At 45.4% G+C, this 27,050-nt stretch overlaps 2 protein-coding genes across 4 annotated transcripts; one reads left to right on the top strand and one right to left on the bottom strand.

Annotated features, from left to right (window-relative positions):
* Window positions 1–562: 562 nt before the first annotated feature.
* On the bottom strand, window positions 563–8,256 carry LOC109742693 (lysine-specific demethylase JMJ703). Of its 3 annotated transcripts, none has more exons than XM_020301792.3 (12): window positions 7,891–8,256; window positions 6,283–6,644; window positions 6,096–6,179; window positions 5,947–6,024; window positions 5,398–5,829; window positions 4,860–5,084; window positions 4,566–4,727; window positions 3,782–4,150; window positions 2,143–3,703; window positions 1,838–1,941; window positions 1,559–1,756; window positions 563–1,029 (listed from the first exon to the last, which is right to left on the bottom strand). In XM_020301792.3, exons 2-12 carry the CDS (start codon window positions 6,640–6,642, stop codon window positions 775–777), a joined length of 3,828 nt encoding a protein of 1,275 aa, XP_020157381.1. In that variant the 5' UTR covers window positions 6,643–6,644; window positions 7,891–8,256; the 3' UTR covers window positions 563–774. The 3 variants fall into 3 exon arrangements, with proteins under 3 accessions (XP_020157381.1, XP_073358861.1, XP_073358854.1); XM_073502760.1 differs by having other exon boundaries at window positions 7,887–8,173; XM_073502753.1 differs by lacking the exon at window positions 7,891–8,256 and adding an exon at window positions 7,341–7,749.
* A 16,430-nt stretch (window positions 8,257–24,686) lies between these two features.
* On the top strand, window positions 24,687–26,320 carry LOC120969689 (protein neprosin-like). Its single transcript, XM_040396926.2, has 6 exons — window positions 24,687–24,810; window positions 25,004–25,054; window positions 25,146–25,313; window positions 25,476–25,529; window positions 25,632–25,766; window positions 25,892–26,320. The coding sequence occupies exons 1-6, from the start codon at window positions 24,688–24,690 to the stop codon at window positions 26,249–26,251; spliced, it is 891 nt and encodes a 296-aa protein (XP_040252860.2). The 5' UTR covers window position 24,687; the 3' UTR covers window positions 26,252–26,320.
* The last annotated feature ends 730 nt before the right edge of the window (window positions 26,321–27,050 follow it).

A 27,050-nucleotide genomic window follows, 5' to 3' on the forward strand; every position in this document is an offset into this window, starting at 1 on the left:
TGATACCAGAAACCAGGACAAGTTGCAGCATTTAAGCTAAGTTGGCCGAGTGTAGTGTTATTTGTCTCCATTCTTAAGACAAGATCCTTCCAAGTATCCCTGAACAAGACATCAGAAAGATAGTATTAACCACAGCGAGTGGAAAACCTCTTGTGGAACAAAATTTAAAGACAAACTTCAAGATAACGAAACATGCAGTTACATATAGAAAGATGAGCTGGCAAAATTACCCTTGGGAAATTGGTGACATAATTAAGCGCCCAGCGGAGCACAAGTAGTGCAGCAACAACTACAAAAAGGGAAACCAGATCTTGTATGTAAAGGTATAAAAGCAGCAAACGGGCATACAAAAGAGAAACTGCAAGAGATCAGAATCATAAAGGAAACATTAAGCGGATAAAATCCGATGGTTCAAGCCTTCAAGGTACAGACTGGAACCAGCCCTGAATTGTTTACAGGTATGGTCCATGCTGTTGGTTTCTTTACGAAGAACAGAGAATTAGATCGATGTCATCAGGAAAGGCAATGCAAGCGAAAAAAGATGAACGGGCAACAGAAAAAATAAATAGAAAGAATTCTCATGCCATTTCAACTTCGAAAGATGGCCAGTACAGAATGATCTTATACATCAGGAAGAGGCAAAGAGATATGCCATGTCCAGTTGTCCACAAGGAGCAACATGCTCATAGAAATAAAAGAAGAAAGAAATTTGCTCTGCCTTCTAGAAAAAATCATGCCATCTACAATACAACACTCTGTTAATATCTACTCTTGTCAGCGCCATTGCTTCGCAATCTCCTCATCAAGCATATGGGTGGCCTGCTGCCTGGACCTATCATCCAGATTGGTATTGCTTGCCAATAAACTTCGTAGGGCTCGCAGTTCATCCGGGCTAGCTCTCTGGAAGAGCCCCCTCAGGACAATACTTGGTGGATTCTGAGGTAGGGTATGTTGATTACTAGTGGCAGCATGAGGCCTGTATCTCCAGTACTCTGTACAGATGCGATCTCTATCCCGAGCCTCAATTGCCTGTAAAGGATTAGAAAATAAGTTTACTGCAAAAATACCAGTGACCTATGGCTCCAACAAACTAACATAACTGGAAAAATCGTCAGCAGTGAATGCCAACTGAACCACTGAGTGCCATTCATGCAAATTAAGCCATCATGAAAGATTAGCACCTGAATTGGGTTTATAGTTTTGACCATTAACTGCAAACTTTTGCATTATCATAGAAGAGCCTGAGATATCACCTACACTGTTTGTTAAGACATTTGTTTTTACGGAGAACCCCGATAGGATTGTTTTATTAATAATAAAATATCATTTTATAAGAATATGTACAAAAAATTAAGGGATTAGCAAGTACAAGGTCAAGCCCCAAAGAAAGACACTACTGACAGGATTAGTGTTGAACTCATCCCTAATTATATGTGACTGCAGGAGCAAGCCTTTCTTAAAACCGGTCTACCAGGATAGGAAGCTGGGGATGACATTTTCAAAATACTGGTATTGGTCCTGAAATTAGTCAAGTGAATGCCAAGCACCAATGTCTCACCCGAACTATTTCTGGTGATAAGAGCCCAAACATTTCAAGACCATCGATAGATCCTGGAGGCTGCAGAGTAGTAACATTAGGCCTTCCCATACTGAGTTGCCTCCGTATTTCCATGTTCAGCCTCTCTCTGACCATGTTCCAGCACTTGGTAGGCGACTCATTAATGAAAACTTCACCTGGGCAGTTCTCTACAGTAACCTGAAAATGCATCAAGTAGTAAGATATCAACGATGCTGAAGAAGAGGTACATAGTATAGTAGGAACAAAACTGGAATTTACCATAAATAGAGGTCCTTGCAACCCAGCGTCTAATATTTCGGAAAAGTAGTATGCCATTTGAATTGGATCCACGATGCTCCAGTATTTTACTCTGCTCCTAAATCCTGCATTTACAAAGAGATGGCATGTTAACAAAAAGCACCAAAACAGATGAAACTGCCTAAGAAAGAAATCATATACAAAGAAATAATATGGATAATCCGTAACATTAATGGGTAAAGGCAGTAGTATATTCAAGAATAATAATAGAAATCCTCCAGCATCGACCAAAACTGAAAGAAGTATCAAACTATTAGCCAACGAACCTTTGGGGAAGATTGCTTGGCCTGAAGACCACATTCTCCCTGATAACACAGTACCAATTTCCAGAGGTTCAACAGAGCATTTGAATCGATGCACGACATTTGCTATGCGAGGACCCCTCTGTGGACCTCCATTCCTGTTGTGCATTTCCAGAGCAGGGTGTGCTATGGCGGGTGGATGGGCATGTTGTGCTACGGCAGATGGATGGGCATGTTGTGGTGCAACAGATGGATGGGCATGTTGTGGTGAGACAGATGGATGGGCATGTTGTGGTGAGACAGATGGATGGGCATGTTGTGCTGCGACAGATGGATGCCCCCTGGCTCTAACCTCTACAGCAGATTGAGATTCAGGTTTTCTTTGAAACCATCCATTGTTTGGTTGCTGATTGAAAGTTAAATTTCCATGATGGGCACTGGCTGAAGGAAAACGCCCGTGTGGATCTTGAACACTAGAAGGGTCTATAGGAACAAAGACGCTGCTTGATGTTTCCTGAGACACACTTGGTGTCCGTGAAACATTTTGGTTAAACTGCTGACTCGACACAGTACGGAGCTGGCTGTTGCCTTTCTCAAGCATTATTGAGGCATTAGTCTCTGGTGTTATAAGTGCATGATCCTTGTCCGAGTGACAGAGAGTTGCATTAGAGTCGGATGCAATCAACCTGTGCGAAGTGTTTGAGCTATCTAAACTGGGCTTCATGTTGGTTCCGTCATGAATCATAGAAGGTGACCTGTTATGATGCTCAACAAGTGATGATCTATATTCTCCAGCTTGCAAAGAAGATTCTCTACTCGCCTTCAATACTGCCAAGCCATGCACACTTTTCGTGGATTCACTTGAAGTATTGAAGGGTCTTGTCACAACATTCGAAGAAAATGATTGGCTGGAAGAAACTGGTAAGACGGGTGCAGAGCTTTTCTGGTCTCCAAGCCCTCCATTATATTGCAATCTGTTGGTGTCATTGTTTGTTGGACAGGATGGCTCATCCTTCATGGAGGACTGCTTTGATGGTGAAACATTTCCCAGTTTCATCTGCTCCACAGAAGGGCAGGCATTGCTAGCCTCTGGGCTAGCTAAGCTCGGCATCTTATTTCCTTTATCTTTCTGTTCATTGCAAACAAGGGAAGGTACCAAGGATACTGTTGACGCCTGTGACATGTAGGACCTTCTTGGGCCATCAGTTGCTCTGCGAACAGTCTTGGAATCCTGGACCTTTTCTCTTTTGACACATGAGCTCAAACTTAAGCCAAGATCAGAGACACCCCATCTGTGAACAGCACTCAACTTGCCCCCCAAAGCATCAGCCAAGATATTAAGCTCATTGACATCATAGCGAAATAGGAAGAATCTTTTGTCCCAGTCACATGAGCAAAGTTGCTTTGCGTGTAACAGGCAAGCATACTTCTCTGGGCAGCATGGACAGCCAGAAGCAGAAAGATGCAAATCATAGTAGCAAAAAGCACACTCCCTATCAGTGGAATCAAACTCAGCATCCATTTTCCTAGATTGAGATGGAGAACATAGATTTTGCCTTTGCGCCAACTCCGTCTCAATTCGTGCCTAGATAGAGAAGTTGTAAAAATATAAGATTCCATTGAGTTTAACAAATTATAAATTATTATTGTCACTGTCATTTACCTTAAGTGATTTGCATATAGTGCTATCAGGTCCACATACACTTTTCCATCTCAAATTATCAGCAGTATTCCTCTTGAGGAATAGGATATCCCACTGAGCTCTGATTGCTTCTCTTGCAGCCCCCAACAACAACTTATCATGGGAAACAGTTATTTTCCGAGCTTGTTCACGATAAAGCTCTACAGCATTCTGTCCAACTGGCAACCAATCAATAGGTGCCACATTAACAGCTTCTGCACAGTTGAAGCCACAATTGAACCCAGCATGGTACGCTCGCGGGAATGTCAGGACAAAGTCACCCTCACGCTGAACACAACGATAGGCTTGTACTCCTTCAGATTTTAGCAGCGATGGTGAAAATTGAGTAACCTGCATGAGAAGGTGCAACTGTCACTAAAAGATCACCTTACTTAAAGCAAAGGATACCTAGGACTAGGAGGGACTAGGTACCGGACTTTAAAGTAGTGGGGGTTCTAACATGAGCTGGCTAGCCAACTATCTGTAGTGCTGCCTAAGCCCCTAGAATCTAGATGACTTCTCAAAGAAACTACCTTACATGCATGTTCTATTGATGTGAGCACGTTTTAGTGTTTTACACAAGGAACGAATGCAAAGCAGAAAGATTCTAGAGAATCATGTAAGTTGGACGCGATTCCTTGATAAGTAGTGATAGCAAGTTTGAAACATAGTCAGAAAAGGATGGATACAATAAAGATCACAGACCTTCTTGTACAGCATAGGAAAAATATTTAACTAATAATTTCCAGTCAAGAGAAGCACTCACCAGGTTGTGAAGCAAATCAGGTTGCTCCTCAAACAAGTCAGGTAGATGTTTCCTCATTGCAGACTCCAGATTCACAGCATCCTTTCCTGGAACTCCATACCACATCTTTGGGGCACCCCAATGCAAGTAGTTTAACGAGTATAAATGATGATCTTCGACATGCTGTTTAAAACACAACATGGCAGAGTAGATCTCAGGGTACAATCATATAGAACCAGCATAGTCTAAACAACAAGCACAACTAGAATACGGTGATGAATTCACGATAAGCAAGCAACATCACAAGCTTCTTACCCAGCAGAATGATGAAAAGCACATGCCAACATACACCCAAGGCACCAGAACACCAGAAATGTCACCGCCCTCAAAAGAAAGAACTGAGCCTTGTAGTCGAGGCAAGTTGTTTAGATTCCAACCAGATTGTGCATACTTATCCTCAACACCTGATTTTGTCTCGGGAGGTAACTTTGGAAAGCCGCTGCCAAAAGACCCTGTCTCCAAATCAGCGCCGTAGATCACCTACACGAAAACACACCTTCCAATAAGTTAAAAAGCAAAATGCAGGGCAAATAGCTCTAAGAACACTTGAGCACTTACAGCGGCTGAAAAGCAAGTGATGCGAATATGTAAGACTACATGCAATGATGCAAACCATGAAACATATACAGCACCACAACACACAACTTAAGTTGGAACTCTGAATAGCCATAATCCATGACACATATATCACACACTTATGATTTACAGCATGCAAATTTTCTGAAGTTTGAGTTGAGCAATGAACTGAAATTCTGAAAAGAACATGTGTGCTTTGGTAAACAAAATCCAATACCTCTATCTCTTCTGTGGGACTTTCAACTATACGCCAATACTCGCCTTCAATATCTTCCACTGATGGTGGTGAATTCATAGATGCATCTTTCTTAAAATACTGCTCGCTGAAGTAATCTGCATACTTCTGAAATTTCTGCAATGTGAGCTCTGGTCCAGGTTCAAATCCAAATCTCTTGCTGTTTTCTTCTGGCTCTGAAAGCTTTCTCCGCTTCTTCATCATTCCACCTCTTGTGCTCTTTTTGGATGATGTACGGTTTTGAAGCTTGTCAACCTTCTGTACCCGTGTAGAAAATGTTGAGTTTTCCCACGTACTCTTCTCTTTAAGAAGGCACGGCGGCTTCCACGAAGGTGGTGGAACAATACGGCAAATCCCATATGGTTCTGCTGTTGGCCGTATGCTCTCAATATATTTAAGGGTATCTTTGAATTCCTGATACACCAGAGGATATTATATCATATAAGACTGGAGTATGCAAATAATAAATTTAGTAAAGCAACAGTACTAGCTAAAGCACGATACAGCAGTTAGCAACAAGATGTAAAGTACCTCCTCAGTAGGATGAAAGACAGGAGCCTCATCAAGAACAGGTCTCCGTGCACCAGCTGGATTCCAACTTGCAACAACCTGCATAATGTGATATCACATAAGCCACAATTTCATAAAAGTAACACAAGAATTTGGCAATGAATATGAACCTTTTGACAGTCACTGCATGCCGCACATCCTCGAAAAACTCCTTTGGGTAACTGCTGTCTGCGTCTCACTAAACTCGTAGCCGCCTGCCAAAAGAATATTATGAGACTGTGAGAACGCGTTAAAATCATAGCAAACTTCAGTTGATTGGGCAACAAGGGTTTTTAATAAAACATTAGCAAGTGCAACCTTTTCTACTACTTCGACATCGGAATCTTCATCCGACATATTATCAAAGCGGCTGTAATCGACTGGAGGCCTGTTCCGCAGCGACTGCCTACACGTATGGCTCCCGGAAGTACTACAGTGCGTGTCGTTTCGGCTCTGAGCTGAATGGGGCTGGCCTTCCAGGGATTCAACATGTTTCTTCTCATTCTGAAACACTTGAGCAGGACTAGGACGAGCATCAGCAAGTTTGGCATCCTTCTGGGTTCCTTGCAATGCATACGCAGCAAACGGCCCAAATCCAGGTGGCGGTCCAAATCCAGGCGGGACTGAGGGTTCAGGATCGTCGCCGAGTGAGGCGGTTATGCACTCTGTTCCCATCATCACTGCATCAAAAGAAATACACTTGAGTCAGGACATATGTTATCTCAGAAGGATCACAAATGTTTGAGCTGACCATACAAACAATGCCCACCAAGAACAACCCAAGGCAATAACCACACAAGAACCTCGCAGCTTTTAATAAACTAAGCAAATCAGGGGTGGTGCACATCTATACGCTCGCATCAAGTTGCTGTTCAGCGAGAAGCCCAGTTAAGGTGTCAAGCACTGAACCAACCACAGCCAAATGAAAAATCAGTACTCATATCCAACAATAAGCCATCAGAGTTGCAGCTGCTGGCCACAGCCAGCATTGCCGACGAGCAGGGAGACACAGGGCTGTTAACCCAGATCGGCCGCCGCAACAGACACGCAACATAGACCATAACGACCCCTACCATAAGAACAACTAAAACTGAATCTATGGCTACTGATGGCTACACACAGAGAGAGATCCTGGTGCATACTGCAAGCATGCATCGGTTCAAACCATCAACAGGCTAGGCAGATTTACTTTCCACAAAGCAATGGAAGCAGGGTTAGTGTCTGGAGGAGGGATGGGATCTGCCATCTGCCCCCTCCAATCCAATTTCCAGCAGAAACAATATAGAAACATGAAGCAAAAGCTAAAGCAGCTTGGAATCGAACAAACCCTAGGGAATCACCCAGATGGAGCAGCGGCCAGTGTGGGTTGGATGTACCTGCCGGATTCGTCCGGAAGGGGCCCGATCCACCCCCACCCACCCCCCTTCAATCCAGATCGGGGGAAACTGGCCGGCCCGATTCGCTGAGAGGCTCCGGCAAAGCCGGACCGGGCAGGGGGCCGCCGGCCGGCGTGGCGGGCGGCACGGCGCGGCGCGCGGTGGAGGCCGGGCGGGGCGAGGCGGCGTGGGGCGGGGACAGGGGGGAGGGGGGATGAGGTGGGTAGTTGACAGGTGAGGGGGCGGTTCTCCCTGCCTGCCTTACCTCAACTCTGTACGAAAAAAGATAATACGTGGGTATATACTTGGACACCACCACCACCACCATGGAACCCCGAGCGAGCTCCGAGAAATTTCCATGGCGGATTCCGGCAGCGAATCTACGCTCCAGATCTACTGCAGAGGATCCCTAATCCAGGCAGGGGAAGATAATATAACCGTAATAAAGAAAATACGCATAAAAGCAAAAGGGGAAGATCCATCCCCAAATCCACCCAAGAAACTGAGATTAAGCATCAGGACAAGTAGGGGATGGGGTCGATTTACCTACCAGTTCGTTCTTGCTGTCTGTCAGGCCGGGTTCAGTGCTCGTTCATGGAGGTTCTTAGGTTTTGGGCTGGCACCAGAACCAGATCGATGGGTGGATCGATGAGGATGATGATGCCGAGTCCGGGGAGGAAAGGGGAGGAAACCCACCCCAGAGCAGAGCAGACCAGAGTAGTTGTAATCAATTACCAGTTGTTTGTTAGTTTTGTTGTGTTCTTTGCTTCGGTTTGGTTTGCTTTCCCCGGCCACAAATCCGCTTGCTTGCTTGTTGCATGCTTGTTCCTCTGGGAGATGGGCAGAGAGGGGTCATTTATGGCAACAGGGAGGGGCTATCCTCTCCCCCTTGGTGGATTCCACCCACACAGCCCACAGGAAAGCCCACAGAAACAGAGACAAATAGGGTTAGGCATTGTTCTAAAAAAAGAAGGTAGGGTTGGGCATTGTCCTGTATAAAAAATGTAGGGTTGGGCCGATCAAAAAAAAATGTAGGGTTGAGCATGTGCCGTGGTTGAGACTAGAACTCGACATGGATAGCCCGGCCCGTTGGCCTGAGTTGGGTCGGTCTTCACATTTGGGCTGGGCTTTTAGGTCTCATTTTTTTTGCCTGAAAAGGTGGTTTGGGGTCGGACTTGTGCTTCTCTTTTTCATGATTTCGGGTCATGCTTACACGTGGAGGCATCGGAGAGTGTCGTTCTGAATAGGCTTTTTGGCTTCGGGCTTGTGTCCGGGCCGGCCTCGAGCTCGAAAAAGGAGTGACTTTTGGGCTTGGGCCAAGATCGGGCTTGGGTTTGAAGGTCGGTCTTTTGCAACCCTGACCTGATACCCGGTCGGACCAATGAAAAGGTTTAATTTTGACTGTAATTCTAATTTGAGTTAACCGTTGCAAAACCACGTGTTCTCAGGATAGGGCTTTTCACGTAAGCACATGTTTTTGAAATAAATTCACAAAATCATGGGTTCTTGCCTAGTTTCTCAGAGAGAACTCGATCAACCGCTGCGTTTGCCACACGGCTAGATCAACATGGTCAGTTGAGTGCCGCATCAGTTTGCTTCTCCTTACTCCTCCTATATCTCTTCATTGTTCATGTGGACAAATGTCGTCTAGGTATAATTGTCGGCGGTTGGGCTCCTGTCGTTCTGACTGGCTTCCCATAACGCTTCCTAGACCCTTTGTTGTTCTCCCTGCCTTTCTTCACTGTCACAAGTAGGGTTGGGCATTGTTCTGAAAAAAGGTAGGGTTGGGCATTGTTCTGAAAAAAGGTAGGGTTGGACATTGTTCTGAAAAAATGTAGGGTTGGGCATTGTTCTGAAAAGGTACTTTGGGTCGGGCTTACATGTGGAGGCATCAAAAAATTCATAAAATCATGGGCTTTTGACTAATTTTTCAGAGAGAGCTAGAACCAATGGTGTTGTTGGTCTTAACGACGAAGCTGGCATCGTGGACCCATTTTGCCACTCGGGGCAGGTCAATGTGGTCAATTGACCGCCGCATGGCCCACACCGGTTTCTTCTCCTTCGTCCTCATATATCTTACAATGTCATCAGGGTACACCAGCCGACGCTTGGCGTCCAACGTCAGGTTGCGAGTAAAGTCAATGGCTAACATCGACTTCATCTCCCAGTTCGGCAAGACATATCAATCTTGGGGGTTGTAGGCGACGTCGAGGGACACGAGGGGCATCATCCTTGGATATGCCTGTTTATCGAAGAGAGTAGCGTGCTACCACCAACAATCTCACGTCATGGAAGACGACAAGGATTCAATGGGATAACTCGAGGAAGGGGCGGGCTTGTGTTCGGTGGCATCGACGAATAATATCGATGGACAGAGCTAAGCTTGTCTACGACCATATTTGATGTGCAAAGAAGCGGGTCAAAGTAATGGTCAAAGTCGTTTGAAAATTCATAACAAATTTATATGAACTCAAGAAAATGCAAATAACATACCAGAATGTTCAAAAAACATCACCCATATTTGCGTCTCATTTTTATTCATGAAAAAAGTATTGTGCATTTTTTTAATAATGTTAATATAATTAATAACCTCGGATAGTTTAACCGGTACTTTTTCCTGAATGCAAATGACATGCACATAAGGGTAATGTTTTTCTTTTCTTTTTTTCGAAAAAGTGTAATGTTTTTCTAAATAATTTAATATCTTATCTGCATTTTTATGAATCCATATGGATTTGCTATTAATTTTTAAAGTATTGGTCAAACGGTTAAAGGGCACTCTGATATTTTTTCGTAAATTAGTCAATGTTTATAAATTTTGACTTAAGACAAAGGCAATATGGATAAATAAAAAACGATGGGTACATCATTTATAACTAGGACTGATACTGGACCCACTCGCCTGCACATTAATTATTCAGTTTTTTTAGCAACCATTAATTATTATTCAGTTTTTTAGCAACCATTAACTATTCATTTAAATGGCGTGAGCTAAGGTACAATTAGGGGTGGGCCCAGGAGAAAGGCTTATTAACTATCGGCTGAGAAACGTGTGGAGACGCCGAGGGAAAAAAAGGGGAATGTGGCGTGCACCTTTTAGTTTCTCTTTTTACATCAGCGTAGACCTTTTAGTTGGGTTTTAAGGGTTTGCTTTGTTAAGCTTACAATTTCTAAAATTTGATCCTATACTATTTTTGCGAGAGCAACTAGTTAACGAGCGCTCCTTCGGGAGCCTCGCAACGATCAGCGCCACTTAGCGCGCTCTCAGCAATTCGCCACGTGTCGCGCTCTGGATGCTCTTTTTAGATTTTGTTTTTTTTTGTTTTTAGCTTTTCGATAAAAAAAATTCGAAAAAAATTATTCACGAAAAATGCGTTTTTTTTTCTTTCGCGAAAGTCACCGTTTTTCTTCTGCGAGAGGCACGGTTGTGCTTTAGCGAGAGTCATGGCTGTGCCTTTCAAAAATGGATAAAAACGCTTTTTCTGTTTTTTTCGCGAGAGTCACGGTTTTGCTTCCACGAGAGGCACGGGTGTGTCTCTTTCGGAAAGGGAAAAAACCGTGCTCCCGGTTCGGTTTTTTCGCCCGGTTTTTTCGTCCGTTTTTTTTTTGAAAAAAAAAGTTCGTCAAAACCTATCAACATGGGATCTAGTTTTGAAGATCTCGTCGCGAGGAATCCAATGGTGAAAACGGTTCGAGATTTGGACGCAGGGTTTAAGAGATAAAACGTTTTGAATAAACGGATCTACGAAAAAAGGGAAAACTTCCAGGTTGCGCGCCACTTGTCGCGACCTGGAAAAGTGAAGTGTTCTTTGCAACGAGTACTCCTTAATTAGTGATTTGGCTACTTTTGCACGTGATTTCTAAATTCTAAACTTAGTTAAAATGATGCGCGCCTGAGTTTGCACGTGTACACTTTTTTTACCAGGCATAGTACTGTTCATGGATGGGCTCTATCCGTGTACAACAATGTCGATGCTTTTGGCCCAATAGGCATTAAACGAGAACACATGAGCCCATTCAATGTTTCTCAAAAAAAAAACATGAGCCCATTCAAAATCGACGCGAACTATTCCTATCTTCAGGCTGCCACACCACCCAATTTCCCTCCGCTCAAAAAACACACACCAACTTTCCCTCTTTTTTTTCCTTTTTCTTTCATTACCACATTCCCCCACTTCTTAACTAGTTGAAGAATTCCAGCTAACAAAATAATCTATGTGGACATTTTAGAATCCTTCCAGACTAGAGATTTTATGTTCCTAATGGAGCCTCTAAATTATAGCATGATGCCACCGTTGTGTACTTATATTTATTTCTATGAGATCTTTAGAATAATACCTCCATAATTATGTTTTGAAGACTTCTTTTCTACACTACATTTTCATGCTAGTTCCTGTTGCATTGTATGCTATTTTTTTATCCACAAAATAAATGTATGCTAGTTTTTTAGTGCATTTTTATATTAAACTTTCCATAGGGAGTATACTGCATTTTTTTTCTAGTTTCTTAGGCAGCCTAGTGCATTTTTGGGCTGGCTCTACCACACTACTCCATTTTTTTTAAGAGAGTCTACCTCATTTTTGGATGGGCTCTAACTAAAATGTTTTACTTTGAGTGGAAAACATGGGACCTCCTATTCAGCGTGATACACACATATAGATGAGGAATGTCGTACGCAATCAGGGACGGAGCCAAAAAAATTGCGTGAGAGGGGCCAATGGAACATGTAGAGCATTGGAAGGGGCCAAACATATAAATTTATAGATTAACTCGACAAATCCATGTATTATATAGGGGTGGCTTGAGTAAAAAATTCAGCATTGCAGGCCAAGGCCTAAGCTAGTCCCCTTGCTCCCTCCGTACACATGGCGTTGTTGGCCGTCCTGTTTACTGTTTTTTTATGCGGTTCTTTGCTTTTTGGCATGATGCGATAGCAGAGATGGGCTCCTCTGACCCATTTTTCACTGTTTTCCCCCTAAAAGTTACTACTTCAGGAATGAAAAAATGTTCAAGAATTATTGCAAAATAATTGGATTTAAAAAATGTTCACAAGTTTAAAAAAGGTTCAAGAATTTGAAAACTTCTTCGCATAGTTTTGCAAGTATTTCAAATTATAAAATGTTCATTTAAAAATATTCCCAATTTTAAAAAAGTCAGGAATTTAAAAAATATCTGTGAATTGAAAATAATTATAATTTCTAAAAAATGTTCATGATTTTAAAAATTATTAATGACTTTAATGCTGTCCAATTTTTAAAAATCTAAATCTTGGATTTTAGTTCACAAATAAAACATAAAAAGGAACCCGGTAAAAATGACATAAAACATAAAAAATAATTTAAAAGCTGGCGAAGAATCTTCCCGAACCTAAGAAAACACTACTACAGATCAGTATACTATTGACTCCTCATCACTAACTGGCCTCTCGCCATGCGTCAGTGATAATGGTCAACATTGATCAGCCACAAAATGCAACGCATCAATTGATTGGGCCAGCAAACTATGTACACGAACGAGTCTCGCATCGATCGAGTTCAGTAAGTAGCGAAGGGATTGCTCGGGTTCAGTAGTAGTGCGAGGGATCGCTCGGGTTCAGTACATAGTGCGAGGGATCCATCGCTCGGGTTCAGTAAGAAGCGAGCTCGATCGCTCGGGTTTAGTAGTCCGAGGGATCGCTCGCCTGGGTTTAGCGTAGTGTGAGGGATCGATCAATCGGGTCCAGTAAGCGTCAGGCTCGCTCGGGTTCAGTTAGCGAAGGGATCGCACACACACGCATATGAGAGAAACATGCAAAACACCACTTCATCCCTCAGACCCGACCACCCATCGTATACCAGAAAATCCCTGAAAAATTCTCCACCTCGCTTCTACCCCAATTTTTTATGTCATGAACGGCACAAAGAATGTCAGGAAAGTGCGCCTCCGGTCCACTCAAGAAAAAAGCCTGTTTTCTGTTATAAGTTTTGGTCATAGAAGAGAGGAGCTCACCATATTTATGATGATGCTTGTTTTTGTCACAATTATCATCATGGAAGTGTCGCTTCCATGACAGAAAATTCATTTGGGCCATAATGTAATGGAGGTGTTTTTTTGTTTAGTGATGCAATTAGTCCAATGGAAACTACTACCACCCTTTCATGTATGGAACTAAGAACACTTTTTTGTAATACTACTATAATAACAAAAGTGCCATGCAAACTAATAAACCTTATGATCAAATTGAAACACAGCCTGAGATAGCTATTGCGAAGGATCTTGTGACTCAAAACCTACAAGCACAAGTTATCCGTTATCTTCAATATGCGGCGGTGTCTCGGATAATGAGACACGAAGGATGAAATCGAGATCTCGTCGCGCTCCTGGACTCGAAACACGACATGTGATTGTGCGCTATATTTTCATGTTGGGCTGGTAGGCTTGACAATGAGGTGGTTGGTCATCATTGATGGGTGGATGTATCTCGGTACCTCTGTCGTGTTGTGCCGAGCTTTTGGAAGGTGCCATGAAGTACCTTGAAGTTGAATCCGTTGTGTACTTATATTTAGTTCAATGAGATCTTTAAAATAATACCTCCATAATTATGTTTTGAAGACTTCTTTTCTACACTACATTTTCATGCTAGTTCCTGTTGCATTGTATGCTATTTTTTATTCCGCAAAATAAATGTATGCTAGTTTTTTACTGCATTTTCATATTAAACTTTCCATAGGGAGTATACTGCATTTTTTCTAGTTTTCTTAGGCAGCCTGGTGCATTTTTGGGCTGGCTCTACCACACTACTCCATTTTTTTAAGAGAGTCTACCTCATTTTTGGATGGGCTCTAACTAAAATGTTTTACTTTGAGTGGAAAACATGGGACCTCCTGTTCAGCGTGATACACACATAATAGATGAGAAATGTCGTACGCAGTCAGGGACGGAGCAAAAAAATTATGTGAGAGGGGCCAATGGAACATGTAGAGCATTGGAAGGGGCCAAACATATAAATTTACAGATTAACTCCACAAATCCATGTATTATATAGGGGTGGCTTGAGAAAAAAAATTCAGCATGGGGGGCCATGGCCTAAGCTCCGTCACTGTACGCAGGGCGTTGTTGGCCATCCTGTTTACTGTTTTTTGTGCGGTCCTTTGTTTTTTGGCATGATGCGATAGCAGAGATGGGCTTGCCTGACCCATTATTTCACTGTTTTTTCCTAAAAGTTACTACTTCAAGAATGAAAAAATGTTCAAGAATATTGCAAAATAATTGGATTTTCAAAAAATGTTCGCAAGTTTAAAAAAAAGTTCAAGAATTTGAAAACTTCTTCGCATAGTTTTTCAAGTATTTCTAATTATAAAATGTTCATTTAAAAATATTCCAAAATTTTAAAAATGTTCATGAATTTAGAAAATATTTGTGAATTAAAAATAATTAAAATTTCTAAAAAATGTTCATGTTTTTGGAAATTATTAATGACTTTAATGTTGTCGAATTTTTTAAAATCTTGGATTTTTAAAAGATCACAAATAAAAAATAAATAGGAACCCGGTAAAAATGACATAAAACATAAAAAATAATTTAAAAGCTAGCAAAGAATCTTCCCAAACCTAAGAAAACACTACTACAAATCAGTATACTATTGACTCATCACCAACTGTCCTCTCGCCATGCGTCAGTCATAATGGTCAACATTGATCAGCCACAAAAATGCAACACATCGATTGATTGGGCCAGCAAACTATGTACGTGAACGAGTCTCGCATCGATCGAGTTCAATAAGTAGCGAAGGGATTGCTTGGGTTCAGTAGTCGTGCGAGGGATCGCTCGAGTTCAGTACATAGTGCGAGGGATCCATCGCTCGGCTTTAGTAAGCAGCGAGCTCGATCGCTCGTGTTTAATAGTCCGAGGGATCGCTCACCCGGGTTTAGCGTAGTGCGAGGGATCAATCGATCGGGTTCAGTAAGCGACGGGCTCGCTCGGGTTCAGTTAGCGAAGGGATCGCACACACGCGGATATGAGAGAAACGCGCAAAACACCACTGCATCCCTCAGACCCGACCACCCACCGTATACCAGAAAATCCCCGAAAAATTCTCTACCTCGCTTCTACCCTAATTTTTTTATGTCATGGACGGCCCAAAGAATGTCAGCAAAGTGCGCCTCCGGTCAATGGAGGTGTCTTTTTGTTTAGTGATGCATTTAGTCCAATGGAAACTACTACCACCCTTTCCTTTTTTTGAAAAGTAGGATTACCCCCGGCCTCTGCATCTGGGCGATGCATGCAACCATTTTATTAATTATTCACAAGGACCTTACAAAATAGTACATCAGGTAGTTTGAAGCCACCATCTTAGCAACAACTGTCGCTACTCCTATTCACTTGATGAAGGGGTGCCGATAGTCCGAGCCTAATACCAAACATACATTGCACCAAAGCCTAACATCTAATGCCGGAGGCCCCAACCGAGCCACATACTGGGTTTGGGGTACAAATCGGTCCGACGCACTCTCATGTGTCATCGCCGCCCTCTTCCACCAATCCATCTTCACAGCAGAAACTAACGCACCGACCTTGCCAGGCCTCCCTGCCATCGACGCCACCATGACGCCAGACAGCGTCCTCCTCCTGCGCGAGTCCATCTCCGCACATCGGATGCCGAGCCTCCATTGCGAAAGATCCTGTGACTCAAAACCTAGGATAAGTTATCCGTTATCTTCAATATGCGGCGGTGTCTCAGGTAGTGACAGACGAAGGGAGAAATCGAGATCTCGCGGCGCTCCTGGACTCGAAACACGACATGTGATTGTGCGCTATATTTTCATGTTGGACTGGTAGGCTTGACAATGAGGTGGTTGGTCATCATTGATGGGTGGATGTATCTCGGTACCTCTGTCGTGCTGTGCCGAGCTTTTGGAAGGTGCCATGAAGTACCTTGAAGTTGAATCATAGCGCATTCGTGTCCACTTGCTGATTTGTGTCAGGTGCGTTTGCTTTGTGTCTTGTATTGTCTAGTCGTTTAGTTCCCTATATGTGATGAAGTTTGTAGAGATGGTTCGGTAGCCCTGGGGACACCGTCGTCAGAATTCACCGGTGTTTATGCTTATATGATCGACATACACATATCATCACCACAAAGAGGGATATTTTCATGGGGGAATCATGGAGATTGGCAACGCAGCATCACATACACATATCATCTAGTAAATGTTACTACTGAAATCTATGCTAATCAGGATGAATCTAGACGAGATTGAAAAAGAGAGAGAATGAATTAAGCGCGCGTATACCAGTACCACACCGACAATATGAAATGGAAACCCTACCTACCGGGACGGGGGTGGGGGTGGGGAGGAGAGAGACGATACCTCGCAGCGGGGGAGTTTGCGGCGGCGGGCGATCCACTGGAGCTGGCAGTCGTCGTGGACGAACCTCATGCTGCCGCGACAGCCGCAGGGGCGGCGCAGGGGTCGGTCCGCCTCGGCGGGGAGGCGGCAGATGCGGCACTCCTCCTCCTCCTCCTTGTCGGCGTCGTGCCCGGGGTCGTCCGCCGGTAGGAGCGCCGTCTCCGGCGAAGGGGTGGCGGCCGCCGCCATCAGCCTTTCCTTCGGGAAGCTTCTGTGTAGGACGGTGGGGGTGTGAGGGAGTGTGTAGGCCGGTGGAGGGCTTACGTCGGCCGTTGGATGCAGATCCAACGGCTCATCAAGTTGATTGAAGTTTATTAGTTATGCACGTGGATATGTTCATCTAGCACGATTTATAGAAGGATAATCACCAAACTGCCAGATGACTTATAGACGGATAATGACCAGATTGTCCGTGTGTTTGAAAAATGTCACGTGATAATTAAGTAATTGGTGTTTTATATTATTTTTGACAGCTCAGTAACATTTAACATTTTCATCTTTCTCGGGAGCAAATATCTTCGCACATCTTTTAACTAGCCATACATAAATTATGTTGTAGTATATATTTCATATATGAATCGAGGAGCCCTGACTTTCTTCTAGTTTCTATCCTCATGAAGGAGGCATGGTTGCTTGGTTTTCACCCAAAATTTGGCGTCCCCAGTTTATTGGCAGGTCTAACATTTAGTAGATCTCAAACTCGCAAACGTTCTGGCAAATTTGGATTTAAAGTCACCAAGACAATTGCTTTGCCAACATTTGAGGGTGTTTTGTATGTTGAGGCTTACTCCGAAAGAGGCAATCACAAATTTCATGGCAACCTCCAAAAAAATGTTTTATTTTCCAAATATAAAACTGTACGTTTTTCTTTTGCGGGAAACTTAGGACTTTATTCAACCAATATCGGCTCCAGTGCGATCAACCATAATGCTGGTCACGATGTAACCAAGGGGGAGTCCATCCAAGAATCAGTCACCTCAAGTGTGCATGCATATTTTGCACACAAGTGCACCGAATTATTGGACCAGTACATGTTGAGTAACAAAAGAAAGAAACGATGAGGCTAGTCCTTCAATTTCTACAAGTAAAGGTGCTACAAGAGAGCACGAGAAATGTCGCGAGTCCCAGAGATTTACCACCTCTAAGCAGTCAACTTCCATAACCACTCGCTAAAGACCATGGAGCTTCGCGAAGATCACCTCATCTCTCATAGCTAAAGCTTATGCAATAAGTGGATCAGTGATATCGGGGTACGGCTTGCTCCAGGCAGGGATGAATGTAGTAGGAGTTCTTGCCAATCGCTCGCATCCGTATTGATTTTAACACAGTCATGCTCAGGAGGTTGCCAACCATAGCCAAGAAGTATCCTGGTTTGTTCCAACGGGAGCTCCAGCCATGCTAAAGTCTCTCTCATACGTTTCAGAGACTGAAGTGGGTGTAGGCCTACCCTATCATGTGTAATATTATTCCTCGAAGTCCATATTGCCCACATGATTGTAACAACTTTCGCCCGGTCCACCTCTGCAATCTGTGTGTTGCATAGAATATCCTTGGACTAGGTATTTGGATATAGATCCAGTAACTTGACTCATAGACAATCTTTTGCTTCTGCCCAGAAGCTTTGGGCGTGAGAACACATGATTAAGGCGGCGGGATCTCCTTCACCCGTTCCTGGTGCAGGGGGCCGCGGGGGGCTTCTCCTTCTCCTCGACTTGACGGCGAGCTCGGTGGCCGGCGCGCCGTGATTCGGCGAGGCGCGCAGGCAGGCGGCGGAGCGGGGCGGCGGAGCCCACTGGTCGGCCTCGGCGCGCTGCGGTGGTGGGTGCTGGCGGCCAGTGCGGTGCTTCTCGTCGCGGTGAAGATCGGGCCGGGCCAGATCCAATCTGGCCGGATGTAAGGGCGTTGACTGGAGCTCGGCTGGAGGCATGGTGGAGCGGCAGGTCTGGCGGGGACAGGCAGCAGTGCGGTGGCGCGGCTATGGTGGAGCCGGTGATGTCCAGAGGCGGCGGCGTGAGCTCATGGTCAGGCAGGTGACGGCGCTGAGATGGCTTGGCCAGAATGGAGTTCTGGCGAGCAGCGAGCTGCCGGTCACCCCTGTGCAGTGCGGCGAACGGCGGTGCGCTCCGGGTAGTGCCGACACAGGAGTTCGTGGTGAGGCGGATCTGGGCTGTTGCAAGGCCGTCCCTTGGAGTGGGCGATGGCCGTCGTGGGCGGTCCTGGACTCTGCCGGAGGAGTGGGGTGGCTGTGGTTCTTTGTCCAGGATGGGTGTTGGTGGTGTGGCCGTGTTTTCCCCTTGCCATCCGTGCGGCCGGTCGTCGACCCTCGGCTTTGCGACTACGTCGACTAGGTGCTGCGGCGGCGGCGGTGTGAGGCTACTTGGACGGTGCTGCCATTCCCTGGAGGTGTGGTGAAGTGCGATGAGCGGATGAAAATCTTGCACGGCTTTTGCCGGGCCGGCGATGGTGGCACCTGTGGTTGTCATTCCTCTCCTTGGAGGCGTCGTCGAAGCGTGTTCGTCATTTCTCTCGCTCTTCTGGAATTGGTGGTTGTCTCCGGGCGAAAGCCTCGATTTGGTGGTGGATCTGCACGATGGCGGCGTCCTCGACGTCGTTCCTCCGTTGGGAGCATGGTGTTTGGAGACATGGCTGCTTCCTCGTTGTTCTCTTCCGGTGTTCGTCGCTGTCCTTCCTTGATCCTCGACGGCGCTATGTACGCCCGTCGCCGGTGTGTCCAAGACGGCGTCTTCTTCGGATTGGATCGAGTCCTGCCATTCACTTGCCACTTCCCCTTAGGCGCTCAGAGTGGATGGTGCGTCGACAAGAGAAGCTCTGCGGTAGTTGTGGTCTTTGTAGGTGACCGGCGTCGGTCGTGACGCGGTGTTGTGCTTCATCTTAGGATAGGCTCTCTGGTGTTGTAGTTTGCTTTGCGGTGGTGCCCGTCTTTGGTCTTTCCCGGGTGTGGTGTGAGCTACACTCGTTGTTCGTAGCGAGTGTTAGTTTTCTTATAATTGACTTTCTATCTTCTATAAAGCTATGGTACGTCTAGGCGTACTCTTGAAAAAAAATTAAGGCATGCACCATGTCCTCATCGGCACCTAAGCACACTTTGCACCGAGCCATGGTTCCAATATGCCTGTTTCTGAGTGTAGGTTCCACCGAGAGAATACCTCGTAGAACTCGTCACCAGAACACACGAACCTTGGGCAATACCTCGTAACGCTGTAAGTATGTTGTTGTCCCACTGCCACTGGAAGTATAATGCGACCTTTTCTCCCGAAAAATGTTTGGCATTGACGTTGCCGTAGACGTGATTGCTGAAATAAAAAGCCGCTCTGTTTCTCGTCGCTGAAAATGATGGGCTGCCACGTATCCCGAGCCTGCGCATGCACCGGCATCAGGGACGCCGCGCCCGCGTTGGTCTTGTCATAGTACGGTGACATGCATGGCCCCTTGTTGCTGTTCGGCTCACGTACAATTTCTTTTGTTCTAAGGGAAGTCCTCCTTTGGTTCTATGTGTTGGACGAGACACTGAGACTAACCCTAGGCTAACCCTCGTTTGTCTTTTTGACGTCAGAGCCGAGACTCGAATACGGGCAGGCTGGCAGCTACCCCAACTGCCCAGTCAACAAATTAACGCCCCGTTCTCTGATGGACGAGACAGTGATGGACGAGGACTGGAACGTGGGATCGGGATCGGTATGGTTGACTCAGTGATATCTTGGGCTGAAAGTCAGTGGTCTTTCAGGTTCCAATCACAATCAGTCACACTTAGCAGTGAGGTCCAAAAGGCAGTATAATCACATCAGTAAGCTACTAGCCTTCTCCCACCGCATAATAAGTGTCTCTATTCTGTTGGAACCGCTCTCTTTCTTTCACTCACACAAACGAAGGTGGAAGATGGAGCACACAATTTTTCCGGCGCACAAACGCCTCCGCCGCACGAACGGCTTCACTTTACTAGGAACATACCCGGGCGCGGCAACACACCGCAGCCTAACCAGGGGAGCTCTCTCACAGCCGACCGGGTGCATACCACGGTCCCGGCGAAGACTACCTCATCTCTGGCTCCTAGGCTCGGCTCATACCGGCGCATCTTGATCAGTACATGGAAGGGCTTTTTATACCCGGACGCACACACACCTAGCTAGCTACCACGTCTAAGGTCATCACGCACGCACGCATGACCCGGCCACCACCGGCCACTAACTCAACTAACCCACGCACGCATGCACTGGCTCTCCTACATGCACGTACGGGTAGGCCAAGCTAACAAACTCTTGACTTGATCTTCTCCTAGATCCACTCTAGGATCCAACCGACTCATCAGACATGCAGCTAGCTAACTTGGCCGACTCGCTCATCACGTCGATCGACGCAACCATGCACCGGGGCCTTGCTCGACGCGCGCACACATGCGTGGCTTAGGTCTAACATTCTCCCCCTAAGCCACGACCTCACCGCGCGGCCTGCGAGCAGGAGCCCCGACTCGTTGTCGACGTCTTGAACGCGTCCGCTCGTCGCTGTGGTGTGTCGCCTGTCGTCATCGTCGTCACGCCCGCGGACTCGACCTTGCACGCTGGCCCCGGTCACCGCCGTGCCTGCTGCACGTCCGCGGCCTCCTCGGCGCGCCGCCGTGGCTCACCGCGCCGCGTCCCTCGTGGTCGACGTTCTCGGCCGCTGCGCCACGGCCGCCGCGGCCTCCATGCCGCCGTGCAGCGCCTCCACGCCGCCGCACCATGACGCGCCGCCGCCTCCGCAGCCTCCGCGCTCGCCGCATGTATGGCGTCACCGCCCGCCGCCTCCGCCACGCGCCATGACAGCCGCAGCGCCGCCCACCTTCATAGGCCGACACACGGCCCGGAGCTCCATCGTGCAGCCGCCGGCGAGCGTCGTCATCACCGGCACGCCTCCGGCACGGCGAACTCCGCCCAAGACAACCAAGCTCATGATACCAATTGTTGGAACCGCTCTCTTTCTCTCACTCGCACAAACGAAGGTGAAAGATGGAGCACACAATTTTTCCGGCGCACAAACGCCTCGGCCGCACGAACGGCGCCTCGGCCGCACGAACGGCTTCACTTTACCAGGAACATACCCGGGCGCGGCAACACACCGCAGCCTAACCAGGGGAGCTCTCTCACAGCCGACCGGGCACATACCACGGTCCCGGCGAAGACTACCTCATCTCTGGCTCCTAGGCTCGGCTCATACCGGCGCATCTTGATCAGTACATGGAAGGGCTTTTTATACACGGACGCACACACACCTAGCTAGCTACCACGTCTAAGGTCACCACGCACGCACGCATGACCCGGCCACCACCGGCCACTAACTCAACTAACCCACGCACGCATGCACTGGCTCTCCTACATGCACGTACGGGTAGGCCAAGCTAACAAACTCTTGACTTGATCTTCTCCTAGACCCACTCCAGGATCCAACCGACTCACCAGACATGCAGCTAGCTAACTTGGCCGACTCGCTCATCACGTCGATCGACGCAGCCATGCGTGGCTTAGGTCTAACATATTCACCTTGTGATTAATCCTTAAACCTTCCCATCTCAGCCAGCCCCAGTGGTTTCCGTAACAAGAAAAGGCCTGGGAAAGTGCATGTCAAGGTGACGGCTCATGCCATGCCACCATCCACTGAGGGGAGGGCACAACTCATCAGATTTTCCTTAAGGAATTGATCCAAGGCTGGGGGAGGGGCAGCGCCCCCCCCCCCCCCTAACATAGCTCCGCCATCGGCGTCAACAACCTATACTCCATGAGTTCATCACATCACAACAGGAGCGCTCTCTCTCTCTCTCTCTCTCTCTCTCTCTCTCTCTCGTTTCAGTACATCGCAACGGCACACGCTGACTCATCAATGGCGGGCCACGACCTTCTCGCACGGGAAGCCCTTCCTCCTCCTCCTCCTCCTCCGCGGCCACCAAACCCATGGGAGGTGCTTGGGCTCGCCTTCGCCGTGATTGGGCTGGCTGCACTGATCGTGCTGCTCATTCTAGGAAGCGTCTACTTCGTCGTCTGGATAAGCCGGTGCCATAGCGACGACGACGAAGAGGCGGTGAAGACGGTGGCCGTGGAGCAGCAACTGGCAGAGCTACCCCCGGCACCGCGCCACGACCCGCACCTCACCAGGTAACCCATCCTGCACCCACCTCTTCACTCCTGTCTACGGTAGCCCATGACGGCGTCGGTCCTCACCGAGACCCCGTACGCGCGTCTAGGCCGGTGGAGGGGTTATGTCGGCCGTTGGATGCAGATCCAACGACTGATCAAGTTGATTGAAGTTTTCTGAGTTTCATTATTATTAGTTATGCAATGGACATGTTCATCTAGGATGATTTATAGAAGGATGATCACCAAACTGCCAGATGATTTATAGAAGGATAATTACCAAACTGTTTGTCTGTTTGAAAAATGTCGCGTACTGATTAAGTAATTGGTCTTTTATCTTTCTTTTTGACAGTTCAGTAACATTTTCATCGTTCTCGGGAGCAAATGTATCCACACATGTTTTTAACTAGCTGTACATAGGCTATGGTATATAGTCATATATGAGTCGAGGAACCTTGACTTCTTCTAGTTTCTATCCCCACGAAGGATGCAAGGCTGCTTGGTTTTGACCTAAAATTTGGCGTCCCCAGTTTATTGGCAGGTCTAACACTTAGCAGAACTCAAACTCGCAGACATTTTCTGGCAAATTTGGATCTAAAGTCGCCAAGATAATTGCTTTGCCAGAAGTTGAAAGTGTTTTATATGTTGAAGCTTACTCCAAAAGAGGCAATCACATAATTCATGACAACCTCCAAATTTTTTCATTTGGAGTCAGCTTTTCAGCTTGAACGGATATGCGGTACTGCTCAAAGCCCAACCGCCTTGCGTGGATCATTTTCCAGCCAACATAGTCGTAACCACTCAGATGGAGTGGACTAGATAGGTAGTTTTGTAATACTCCTTAAATAAATGTTCACACGGTACGCACGTTTTCTATCAATCTTCATTAATACTTCCTCTATAAAGAAATGTAAGAGCGTTTAGATTACTATTTTAGTGATCTAAACACCCTTATATTTCTTTACGGAGGGAGTAGATGTTTATATATTATTCTCCACATTTTATGTAGATTTTCTATCTCAATCTTCCTAATAAGTTTTCATATACTAAGAGTGCATATTAATATAGATTTTCTCTCAAATGTCACTCAATAAATGATTACTAGATATTGATATATCTAAAGAACTCATGCAAGGAGCAAACTTCTCTTTTACATTTTGTTCCATGCATTCGCTTCTATATGAGATGAATGCCTCAGATAGGCCCGTATGCTAGACGGGCCTTCCAAGATGCTTGCCAAGACGTATCTTATTCTAGGGCTGCCTAAGAAAACCTACCTTTTCGTGGTGTGTGGAGATTTCTGCCCGAAGCTTCCTAAGACATAGGCCTTCTCATCGCGGGATTTTCTAGCCCATCTTGAAAGCCTCGACTTTCTTTTGAAAGCCTTAACTTTATATAGCCCATTATGTAGTAGTTGTGTCGTGAATAGATCCTTTCTGAAGTGGGTTGATCCTAACCGTCTCCAACTATGGTGTTTGCCACAGCGTGAGGATGGTAACTTTCATAGTGAAAAGATGAAGGAACCTCACTTAATAAATGATCATATAGCTAATTTGTCCATATATATGTCCATATCTTTGCTAATGAATGATCACATGTTTCTTGCACATATTTATGCAGATTTTCCTATTCAGAATTCATTAATAAATGTTCATATAGTATTACTCTTCACATATTTATGTCGATTTTCTATTCAAAACATCCTTAATAAATGTCCATATACTATGAGCATATATGCATGCAGATTTTCTCAAAATTTCCTCAATAAATGCTTACTAGAAATCCATATCTATATAAAGAGCTTATCACATGAGCAAACTACTCTTTACACCCTGATCCATGCACTCGCTCATCTCATGCATGATGTCTTCACTTAGTCTAGGAACACATATCCTTGCTGTCTATCTCATTTTCCTAGCACCTCAAATTCAAGGAGGCCAGTTTCTTCGGACCAGCAAACAGGTGAACACTTCGATATAGAATTTAATATTCATATCTACATACACACATACACACTCGCCTTACACACATAGACATATATGTTTTTTTTCTCATGTTTTGCATATGAGATGGATTTCATCTTACTATTGATTGGCCAACTAATCAAGAACATTTCTCTTGCATACTCATTTTGGATTATTCCTTTTACCTTCAGACATGGTATGAACATGTACTTGGATCAGGATATGAGAAGGACAACCCTTATGTGAGTTCCCTAGCCTGTTGTTCTGTTTTTCGAACATTTTGCATGACCATTAATTGTAATCAAGATCTTAAATATTAATTCCTTTTTGCAGCACGCTTCACATGTAACAAATGCGGGTAGCTACTTTGGGCTTGTTGTTACTATGGACGTGTATGGATACAATCTCATTCATGGCCAAGTGAGCACAACAACAATTACTGTTGGTAACCTGGAGGGCGACTTCAAATCAAACGAGGACGCAATTTGGGTTGGATGGCAAGTATGTTGTCACTAATTTGCATATTTCCAATTTTCATTCATTTCATGCATGACGAGGCGTTAAAATAGTAAGTGTACATCTTTGTACCATTTCCCTTTATAGTTGGTCTTTAAACTTTCTAAGCAGAAGCTAACTCTCATGTGCCTCTTCATATGCATGTAGGTTTACCCAAATCACTATGGTGATTCACGTACTCGGTTCTTCACACTTTGGACCGTATGTTTTGTTTCTATGAACTCATTTATTTATTTGGCACCAAGTATTGCAACCAAGTAAATATATAGACATTCACGATGATGTGCTTCATGTATGAAACAGAGAGACGCTTATCGTACTACAGGGTGCTTTGACATGGAGTGTCCTGGTTTTGAGCAGACAAGGGGAGCGGGACTAAAACCGGCTGCAGTAATAGATCCATTGTCGCATCATAAGATTACAATCAAAGTGCTTCAAGTAATTAAATGTGCCACGCTTCATACATTTTTTTATCTCTAAAGACACATGAAACCTAATGCACTAACCAAGTGTGAGAAAAAACTGAACCTCCATGACTCAATCTTCCTTTTTCAAAATGGCAGGACAGAAGAACTAGGGACTGGTGGATACATGCCGGTTTTAATGGTTCTACACCAGTTATTGGGCGTTATCCGGCAAAGCTATTCGATAGCTTATCCAGGAAAGCAACTCACATTGGAATGGGTGGTGTTGTTGGAGTGGTTGGGAGTACCCCAACCCCTCCGATGGGCAGTGGGTACTTCCCCTCTCATAAATCTGCTACAATCACCGATATTTCATACATTGGAGAAAATGGCAAACTCACACCATTTTCTCTTAATACAAGGAAAGTAGAGACTAAGAGCAGTTGTTACTCCGTCTCACCTATTACGAATGCCAGGTTCTCTTATGGAGGGCCTGGAGGTTGCTATGCGCATGCTTAGTATATTTATCAACCAATTACATGAGGTGTCCTCCATCCATGTTGTAATAAGACAATAATATAACTTCTATTCTTGTTAGTCCAGTAACTTCATTTACATAATAGATTAGTGAATGGTGGTTACAAAATCCATATAATTTGCTTACTGAAAACATTCAACTTCGAGATTCCTCCATATGTTCCAAAAGTCGCAACTTTAAAATAAACACCCCAAGAAGTTGAAGATGAGCTAGCAAACACCCACCGACACACCGACAGATTCACACAAGAAATACTTATAAAAATAAATCTTATGTATATAACTATCTCCCATGCACGGGGAAAATATTGAGGGCATGTGAGAGTAAAAGGTACACAAATAAATGGAAGAGTAACAAACATTAATCCCGAGTGTGTGTGTGGCAGTACCAAAAACCTTCAGTAGGCTCGATAGGGTAGAGAGTGCGACCGAATGTTCTAGATGGGATCGCACATGGGGAATTCACCCAGGTTCGGGTCCGCCTTACTGTTGCTTTTGTTTTGATTGATTGTGGGAAGATGCCTCGTGCGAGGGGTTACAATATGAGTGAATTGTTGCTACCGAGACGATGTCAAGATGTTGGATGATCCTCGACTACCCCTGGCCTCGCCTTATAAGGGCAGACGAGTCCTAGGGTTACAAGTTTTCCTAACCGACCTAGAGCCCTAATCGAGTGAGGGATCCTTGGCATGCATGCATGATGATGAACCTTCTAGAAGATGGATCTGCTACGGAGCATAGGTCCCATGCTGCATCCTGGCTTCTGGGCACTGAGGCCAGC

This window comes from Aegilops tauschii, chromosome 1, assembly GCF_002575655.3.
Source record: "Aegilops tauschii subsp. strangulata cultivar AL8/78 chromosome 1, Aet v6.0, whole genome shotgun sequence".
Lineage (NCBI taxonomy): Eukaryota > Viridiplantae > Streptophyta > Magnoliopsida > Poales > Poaceae > Aegilops > Aegilops tauschii.